Here is a 10,352-nt window from a genome sequence, read left to right as displayed (position 1 = left end):
TGACAGTTCAGTTAGTTAATGAATTATAACATGAGGGGTGATAGAGACCATAGAGGAGATGGTTATGGTTGGGCTTTATGCCTTAATTTTTCTTAGTAGTCACGGAGCATTGCTAAGAGGACAATCATAAATATGTGTGATTCAGTAGGCTCTATCCACATGACACCGACCAAGCAACAGTAATCAATGCAAATCATCATGGAATTAACAACCATGTGATATTCCCATAGTCCTTAAGAACGTTTGATCACCATAAGTAACACAATCGGCTTGTCCTTAGCCTTATTAAGGATCGAGACACTTGCTTTTACCTTTTTTTATTGTTACTCACATTTCATTGCTATACTCTACTGCCACAAACCACAACAGGATTACATCTTTTAGCATTTACACTAAATCTTTGCTATTTTTGCACTTACCAATTCCTTCACCTACTCATGGGATCAATACTTTTACTTATAAAAACGATCTAAAATTACTCCCTACACTTGTGAGATTTCAAGCACCGATCGGGGGCCAAAAGTTGCAGAGAGGGCCCTAATGAAGAAGATAGCATGCGTGATGAGTGTATTGTTTACACTCTTTCCACCATTGTTTAAACCGGATATTCCAAGATAATAACTCTAATGTTATCACTAATGACTAATAATAACTCTAATGCGTGATGTGTGTTAGGTGCAACGCATTTGTCTCTTGTCTTCTTCTCGTTCTAAGACTCTGTAGGTACCCAGAATCCCTTAAATGGACCCAAGAGGAAGAGCGCACGGACACGTGGAAGGCTACACCGAACATCGGTGACAGTGAGGATTAGTATTGTAGCCGAAAGCAACTCCTTGGGGATCACGAGGCGCGGTCATTAAATGCCCAATGCGTTGGTCTGGAGAAATCATTAATAATCAAGGTAACCCATGCGACAGTAAGGACCTTGGTTGGACAATAGACATATGATGCAGGTTGCTGACCAGTCGTGATATTATTTGGATGCATCCCCCACATCTAGTTGTTAAGAGCACATCACAACGGTGTTTACCAGGACCATGTTGGAAATAAGATAATATCTTAAATTCAAGTATAAGGTTGTAAGCAAAGCCCTCATGCCCATGCCTATTTCCATCTATTTGATCTTTCCCTCGGTCACAACTACTCCCTCCGTCCGAAAATACTTGTCATCAAAATGGATAAAAAGAGATGTATCTAGAACTAAAATACAACTAGATACATCACCTTTTATCCATTTTGATGACAAGTATTTCCAGACGGAGGGAGTACTATTTGTTCCGTCTGGGAAACTGAAACTTCTCACAAGAACAATAGCCGGGGAAGCATCTTCGCTACCCTAGCTAGGTGACTAAGGTATCTTTCAGTTTTTATCTTTTGTCTCTTTTTCTTGTAGTCGTAGAAAAACCCAGAAAAAATATCATGACAAAGAAACTTGGGGAGTTTGCAACTTCCAATGAGAATTTTATGCGCCCTCCTATCACTTTACAAATGCTGTTGCCGAGTGATGTGAGATTAAACCACACTTGATCACTTTGGTTCAACATAACCAATTCAGAGGCCACGCTTCTGAAGATGCCATCATGCATTTTCATACTTTCACTGAGTTGTGATATGAAACGTATAAGAGACTATGAGCCACACGCTGTCACACATTGAGTTTGTGTCTATTTTCTTTGTCTCTAAGAGGAAAAGCTAAGGAATTGCTTCTAGCCTTGAGTAGAGGAACCATTACCTCATTGAACTTGTGTTCCATCATGACAAAGTTTTGCCCACCTGCCAAGATTATGCAAATTGCGCTCTAACATTACATATTTTAAGGAGGAAGATCGTGAGCTACTAATGCTTGCTTGTGATAGGATGCAAGAGGCAATAAAAAAATGTTTGAATCATTTTTAAATTTTGTTTATGTTTTGAAAAAATGCTCAGAAGATTCAAAAACCGTTCGTGTTTTCAAACTTTGTTCACAAATTCAAAAAATATTGTGTTTTTCAAAAAAGAAATCCCATTTAAAGAAATTATTTGGATTTTTAAAACTTTTTACATGTTTTCAAAAACTGTTCAGAATATTAAAAAATGATTTTTATTTTTTCACATTTTTAATTTTTTGTTTGTGGTTTCAAAAAATCTTCACAAATTTCAATTTTTTGACATTTAATATTGTTTGGGACGTTGAAACTTGTTTGTTATTTCAAAATTTTATTCGTGAACATCTTTTGTGTTCGCGTGGTATATATTTTTTGAATTTGCGAACTTTTTTGAATTAACGAAAGTTTTTTAATTCATTAATTTTTTGTGAATTCACAAACGTTTTTTGAATTTTTGATCATTGTTTTTGAATCGATGAACATTTTTTGAATACGCGTGAACATTTTTTGAATACGCGTGAACATTTTTTAGAATTCACAATGTTTTTTAATATTTGCGTACTTTTATTTCAAATTTATAAATTAAACAGACCGGAAATTAACGAAAAGAGGAAAAAAACGATTAAAAAAAACAGCGCACTACCGGTAGCGCTCGTTAGCAGCGCCCCTCCACTTTGGCACATCGATTCCTCCGTGAAACCCTTGGCTCCTCCATCTCCGCGGCGCCGCCGAGCTCTCCGCCGTCCAGCAAGCTGACGGCGTGTCAGCGGAAGCGACTGCCGCTGCCCGGTCATAGTCAACTGGTCGTTTTCGCAGTTCCATCAGCGCGCGAGAACCTGGAGAAGAGGGGCAGGTGCTGATGCTCACTATCCATCCCATTCCCGCCCTTAGTTTTTGATGCACGCAACGCAGCCGGTCCTTATCAATTCGGAGGACTTTATCTTCTAATTAACGCGGTGCGTCTTTTCTTAATCTGTGCTAGCTGCTCATACTGATCTGTGCTTTTCTTAATCGCATTTGTCCAATTTTTCAAACGGGGCTGGTGGAGCGCTCAAGGGGCAGTTGAACCCAACCAATTCAGCAAGCCGGCAAAAAATTATGCAATGCTATATCTCAACACTCAAGACCCAGGTATATTTTTTCTTGAAAAGAAATGCCATGTGCAGTCCGACAAGCAGGCATTGCAGCTGCACATACCCCCACCAGGTCTGAAGGCAGAGAAATGGTGCTTAATATGGTTGATTTCGACGAGGTAAGGTCGTTGAGGTTGCTGTTGAGATTATCTCTCTGTCTAATATAAATCTCCTCGGAGGGGAGGGAGTCAACTATGCACAGAAAGGCACAAGGATAGATGGGTGCTGTCACTGCCTTCTTCTACCTCCTGCTGCTGTCCCTCTGGGTTCAGGATGCAACGGCCGCTGACCTTGGCTTCACAAGAAGTGATTTCCCACGGGAGTTCGTCTTTGGATCTGGAACCTCGGCATATCAAGTAAGTAATCTTTTTCTTGTTTGAGCTGAAAGTTCAACCATGTTTACTCAATGAATTTGGATTCTTCTTTTGCATTGTATAGTATGAGGGTGCTGTTGCTGAGGATGGCAGGAGCCCAAGCTGTTGGGACACTTTCACTCACGCAGGTTGGTTGCTACTGTACATGTTTGTGAAATTTGTATCTCGTTGTCCCACATGTCGGTCAGACTCTGGCTATTTCCCATATGCTTAAGAAATAGCACCTCGAGCAACTTGTGATCAGGTTACCTGATGCGTCGAGTGGAGATATTTAAGACGACTTCCATCTCAGTGGAACAATTTACACATCATTTATGTTGCTGAAGCATAGCTAAATTTAGAGTAATTATTGGCAATAGCCAAGACAAGAAGCTGATGTGGTTGACCAATCACAGTTAGATCAATTTTGACACCTAGATTTTTTATTTTGCAGGCAAAATGTCAGACCAAAGCACGGGAGATGTTGCTGCAGATGGGTACCACAAATACATGGTAAATAGTATGGGGCCTTGCAAAATCTTGAGCGTTTCTCTGTTTTAGTAATTATGAAAGAAATTTGACTTATCTGATTTTGCAGGAGGATGTCAAGCTCATGTCTGAGACAGGCCTAGAGGCCTATAGGTTCTCCATCTCCTGGTCAAGGCTCATTCCGAGTACAGAAACTATCATGACCTTCATCAGAACAAATCGCTTTAGTTTTCTAAGTGATCTCATTGTTTCTGGAAATTTTGGGTTTGTAGATGGACGCGGAGCTGTCAATCCCAAAGGGCTACAGTACTACAATAACCTCATTGATGAGCTAGTGAATCATGGCAAGTACTTTTATTAGATCTTTGAGCATTTAAATGTTCATACTTCATATAATCGATGTTCCTTCTCAAGAAATGCATGCAAAATAAAACTTTGAACCCTCTGGTCTCTGTGATATTTATCCCAGGAATTCAAGTCCACATCACACTTCACCATATAGATCTCCCTCGGATTCTTGAAGATGAGTATGGTGGATGGTTAAGCCCCAGAATTGTGTGAGTTCATATATAATTTCACTGCCAAATAAATAAATTCTACTGTAGTGGCAACTTTATATATCATCAGCATACTTATGACATACTCTTTTGCCATATTCATATTTTCACATCTACACAATGCAGCGAAGATTTCACAGCATATGCAGATGTTTGCTTCAGGGAGTTTGGCAATAGGGTTGCATCTTGGACGACAGTGAATGAGCCAAACATTGGTATAATGGCCTCTTATGATATTGCTATATTCCCTCCTGGCCGTTGCTCGGATCCATTTGGAGCAACAAAGTGCACCGCTGGGGACTCTAGTGTGGAACCATACATAGCAGCTCATAATACCCTTATGGCACATGCATCAGTTGTCAGACTGTACAGACAAAAATATCAAGTGAGTGAATGATCTTTTACTTCAAAATAGTTTTGGTGTTGCTTAGTTTCTTCATGAACTGCATCATTCTAAACCAATTTAGTTTTTCTCAACGGTGGAGGCACCGTTTTCAGTCATTGCGCATTAACCAGATCGTAATTCATCTTGTTAATACATGTTCTAGATTTTTATTTTTTTGAGATGACATGTTTCATAATTGACTACACATGAGAGTAGTCGATTTATTTCATTTAGGTTCCTGGGCATGTTCCCTTGAAAACAGGGGCGTCATGAGTCATGTACATAGATTCTTATTTTGCTAATTAAGTGGGCAATGCTCCTGCTACTATGCTAAAAAGAAGTATTACATTTTCCGTTATTTCCCTGCCACAATGCAAATGTTTTAGAGTTATATGCTCATAAAGACTAAAAAGGATCCTTTTCACGCAGCCCATGCAAAAAGGAATCATTGGCATAAATATCTACTCCTACTGGAGTTATCCACAGTCAAATGCCACCACGGATCTAGAAGCAACTCAGAGATGTAAAGATTTCTTGTATGGCTGGTACGATTTTTTCACCTCCATTTTTGTCACTGGAAGCACTTATTACCTACATATAATCTATCCATTGCTGAGATCTTAAGTGCGGCACTGGCAGGATACTAGAACCACTGGTGTTTGGGGACTACCCACAAGTAATGAAGACGAATGTTGGCTCTCGCCTTCCACCCTTCACAAAAGTTCAGTCTGAACTTATCAAGGGTTCCTTAGATTTTCTTGGAATAAATCACTACTTTTCTGTCTACGTGAATGATCACCCTCTAGATACAGGTGTTCGAGACTACAAGGCGGACATGTCAGTTAACTCAAGAGGTAGTTATCTTTTTTGGATTGTGATACTATTACTATGATTGTTGCTTAACCACTCGTAATTGTGTGCCATGTGGGCATGCAATTTGATTCGTTTTTCTTGTCATGAATCACGGTGATGTACATACAAGCAAACAATGCCAAGCCAGGAGTTGCTGTACTGTTCTAAAAAGTGGTTCCTTTTTTATGATGCAGGTAATAGGACAGGCCCGCCAGCTGGTAAGGTAATTTTTTTTACATCAACGTGTTTTGCAAAGAAGTTGCCAATTATTTAGCTCAAAAATCCAGTTCTTTTGGCCATGCATTGTCCATCCATTGGGTTAGGGTTATATGTTCTGAATTGAATCAAGAGATTGGACAAGGACTCACTTACAAAGATAACATTTGCTGGTCTGCAGGGTCCCCCAAGAGACACTACAAGTGATCCCAAAGGGTTGCAACTTGCACTGGAGTACCTGAAAGAAACCTATAGGAACCTTCCCATCTATGTCCATGAGAATGGCAAGAAGAATTCCCAACAAGAAGCAATTCTCCGTTAATAAACAAACAAAGCTGCATCTTTAATTTCGTAGTTTGTTTCAGGCATGGGATCTGCCGATGACACTCTAGATGACACCGGCAGGATCGGTTACCTGAGCAGCTACATGGAGAGCACACTAAAGGCGATGAGGTGCGTCGAGACCAACCAAGCACATGCTTTCTTCAGTGTTTAGTTTCAAAACAGTAGTACAACAAAGCAGCTCTCCCCGTTCATTTTCATGCACTCCGAAAGCAAAAGGGATTAAGAAGTTAAAATCTCCAGCTTACCGTTCTGTATATCTGCTCTCTTGTTGTGCAGGAATGGAGCCAATGTGAGAGGTTATTTCGCGTGGGCATTCATGGATTTGTTCGAGCTCCTGTCCGGGTACCAGTCGAGGTACGGGCTATACCGGGTCGACTTCGCCAATGAGAGGCTGCGGCGGCAAGCTAGGCTCTCGGCTCGCTGGTACTCCGGCTTCCTCAAGCACAACGGAACCTCTGCGCTCGCCCCGAGAACGACGCAGATGAACCAGGCGCTGAACTTGGTGTCCTGACTCCCGAGTCCAGTGCAACCGCGTATGCGTGCGTGCGCTTGAGAATTCAAACAGAAAGCGTGATTCTTACATTAGTACTACACTAGAAACCAATGCTCTTGTAACCACTGCTATCTTCTTAGTTGTTGTAGTATTTTCTTTTGAAAATCATCACTTTCAGAGCAAGTTGAAGAAATGAAAAGCTCGAGCTATTAAGTTTCATATATATTGATTTATACTTTCAAGCTGCCATATTTATCATTACACCTCTGGACATGTTCACCTATGACCATGAGTAGTTATGTAGTGTTCTTGAGGATGTGGTAGAAAAGTGAGGAAACTACTCCAGTTGTTAAGTTTCATATATATTTGCAGTAAAGATTATTATTTGATCATGTTGTCATGTAGTTCTAAGTGGTGGTATGCGAACGTTGACTGCATATCACTTTACCTATATGAGCCCGAAGGAGAGTATTACCGAAAAAGTCTTTTCGCCCCGCTTTTAAGCTTTGTTCGGTTAATCCCATCCCTAGCTGGATTGGAGGGGATTTGCAGGGATTTTGGATTGTAGGGGATTAATTCCCCCTCAATCTCCTTCAAATCCACCTCAACCGAACAAGACTTTATAGATAAAGCAACGACCGCAAACATACACACGTGTCACCAGACATACACCAAGAAAAAAACAAAAAGAGTACATAATAAGCTAGGGGCTACAGCACAACATGCCCGCAAAAGGAATCAAGGTCTCAAGTGGGATAAAAGGATCTTGAGGAGTCTAGCCGCCACCTCCTTGTGCTTCCTTATCAACTTGTCGATCGCCAACTTATCCTGTCGCTTGGTGAGGGGCTTCCATTGCTGCAAGAAGCCACATAGTTTGTAAATTGCATCGGTAGCTCTTGATGCAAATATATGCTCGATGACAAGTTTATTTCGATCACATCAAAGAGTCCACGCCAAGGTCCCGAAATTCACCCACATCAATCTGCGAACCCGGTCCGAGCAACCGGACACTAACTGATGTCAGTTAGGGAAGGTGGTTGTCTGGTTGGGCACCAACTATTGCCCAGACTTCCTTGAAGCAGCTCCACAAAAATTGGGCAGACACACAATATAAAAAAGTGGTTTAGGTCCTCCACAACTCCGCACAATGGGCATTGGCCACCCCAGGGCCATTCTGCTTCAACACTTGGTCTCCCGATGGCACCCTCCCCCTTATTAGTTGCCACAGGAAGACCTTAATTTTCAGAGGCAACTTGGCTTTCCAAAGAGCCTTCATTTCCTCATGCCTATTGTAGAGAGACTTCGTGAAAAAGACGCCTGAGGGCTCCAAGGCCCACGACGTAACGTCTCCGAAGACAAGTTGACTGCTTGTAGTACGGAGGTCAACACCTGCCACTCTGCGGTTTCAGCAAGGCCAAAGGATCGCCGAAAGGACAAGTTCCGCCCGGTGTCCAGCACTGCCATAGCCACACACAGATGGCCGAATGATCAGGGATGGCAAATGACGCCGGGAATTGATCGAGGGGTCCATTGTCAGACCAACGGTCAAGCCAAAACAAAGTATCCGGTCCTCGTTTAACCGCTATGGCCGCCCCAAATCGGTTTGAGAGACTGGATGGCTTGCCAAAACCTGGGAGCCTTTGACATTGGAGCAACAAGAGAATGACTGGTTCGTCTAAGTACTTAGCACGGATGAGGTCCAACCAGAGGAAACTACTCCAGTTGTTAAGTTTCATATATATTTGCAGTAAAGATTATTATTTGATCATGTTGTCATGTAGTTCTAAGTGGTGGTATGCGAACGTTGACTGCATATCACTTTACCTATATGAGCCCGAAGGAGAGTATTACCGAAAAAGTCTTCTCGCCCCGCTTTTAAGCTTTGTTCGGTTAATCCCATCCCCAGCTGGATTGGAGGGGATTTGCAGGGATTTTGGATTGTAGGGGATTAATTCCCCCTCAATATCCTTCAAATCCACCTCAACCGAACAAGACTTTATAGATAAAGCAACGACCGCAAACATACACACACGTGTCACCAGACATACACCAAGAGAAAAACAAAAAGAGTACATAATAAGCTAGGGGCTACAGCACAACATGCCCGCAAAAGGAATCAAGGTCTCAAGTGGGATAAAAGGATCTTAAGGAGTCTAGCCGCCACCTCCTTGTGCTTCCTTATCAACTTGTCGATCGCCAACTTATCCTGTCGCTTGGTGAGGGGCTTCCATTGCTGCAAGAAGCCACATAGTTTGTAAATTGCATCGGTAGCTCTTGATGCAAATATATGCTCGATGACAAGTTTATTTCGATCACATCAAAGAGTCCACGCCAAGGTCCCGAAATTCACCCACATCAATCTGCGAACCCGGTCCGAGCAACCGGACACTAACTGATGTCAGTTAGGGAAGGTGGTTGTCTGGTTGGGCGCCAACTATTGCCCAGACTTCCTTGAAGCAGCTCCACAAAAATTGGGCAGACACACAATATAAAAAAGTGGTTTAGGTCCTCCACAACTCCGCACAATGGGCATTGGCCACCCCAGGGCCATTCTGCTTCAACACTTGGTCTCCCGATGGCACCCTCCCCCTTATTAGTTGCCACAGGAAGACCTTAATTTTCAGAGGCAACTTGGCTTTCCAAAGAGCCTTCATTTCCTCATGCACTTGTCCCGTCGCTAACCTATTGTAGAGAGACTTCATGAAAAAGACGCCTGAGGGCTCCAAGGCCCACGACGTAACGTCTCCGAAGACAAGTTGACTGCTTGTAGTACGGAGGTCAACGCCTGCCACTCCGCGGTTTCAGCAAGGCCAAAGGATCGCCGAAAGGACAAGTTCCGCCCGGTGTCTAGCACTGCCATAGCCACACACAGATGGCCGAATGATCAGGGATGGCAAATGACGCCGGGAATTGATCGAGGGGTCCATTGTCAGACCAACGGTCAAGCCAAAACAAAGTATCCGGTCCTCGTTTAACCGCTATGGCCGCCCCAAATCGGTTTGAGAGACTGGATGGCTTGCCAAAACCTGGGAGCCTTTGACATTGGAGCAACAAGAGAATGACTGGTTCGTCTAAGTACTTAGCACGGATGAGGTCCAACCAGAGGACCCCCCCCCCCACACACACACAATGCGCCAAATCCATTGGGTTATCAAGCATAGGTTCATGCGTAGGGTGGACGTGATCCCAAATCCCTTGGCCCTTGGGCATGTAAATGTCCTGCCATTTAACCATGTTATACTTTTGTTTGGTGGCGTCACCTTGCCAGAAAAATCAGGATTGGTACTTATCCATGTTCGCCTGCTAAAATTATGCAATTGCGCTCGAACATTAAACATTTTAAGCAGGAAGATTGTGAGCTACTAGCGCTTGCTTGTGATAGGATGAAAGATGCAATAACAAATTGTTTGGATCATTTTTAAATTTTGTTCGTGTTTGCAAAAAAATGCTCACAAGATTCTAAAACCGTTTGTGTTTTCAAACTTTGTTCAGAAATTCAAAAAATGTACCCGTTTAAAAAATGTTGGGATTTTTTAAAAATCTTTTCATGTTTAAAAAATGTTCTGAATTAAAAAAATCAGTTTTTTTAAATATCACATTTTCAATTTTTTGTTTGTAATTTCAGAAAATGTTCATAAATTTCAAAAATTGTTTGGGACGTCAA

At 42.2% G+C, this 10,352-nt stretch overlaps 1 protein-coding gene across 1 annotated transcript; it reads left to right on the top strand.

Annotated features, from left to right (window-relative positions):
- The first annotated feature begins 2,533 nt into the window (after window positions 1-2,533).
- Window positions 2,534-7,080, top strand: LOC147980551 (beta-glucosidase 5-like). Its single transcript, XM_048709010.2, has 13 exons — window positions 2,534-3,354; window positions 3,437-3,500; window positions 3,806-3,864; window positions 3,950-4,025; window positions 4,113-4,184; window positions 4,310-4,397; window positions 4,524-4,782; window positions 5,212-5,327; window positions 5,422-5,636; window positions 5,829-5,857; window positions 6,032-6,134; window positions 6,216-6,303; window positions 6,472-7,080. Exons 1-13 carry the CDS (start codon window positions 3,217-3,219, stop codon window positions 6,704-6,706), a joined length of 1,542 nt encoding a protein of 513 aa, XP_048564967.1. The 5' UTR covers window positions 2,534-3,216; the 3' UTR covers window positions 6,707-7,080.
- The last annotated feature ends 3,272 nt before the right edge of the window (window positions 7,081-10,352 follow it).

This window comes from Triticum urartu, chromosome 3A, assembly GCF_056163025.1.
Source record: "Triticum urartu cultivar PI428250 chromosome 3A, HENAU_Tu73, whole genome shotgun sequence".
Lineage (NCBI taxonomy): Eukaryota > Viridiplantae > Streptophyta > Magnoliopsida > Poales > Poaceae > Triticum > Triticum urartu.
The sequence above is the reverse complement of the archived record's forward strand: the minus strand, read 5'-3'. Positions and strand labels throughout refer to the sequence as shown.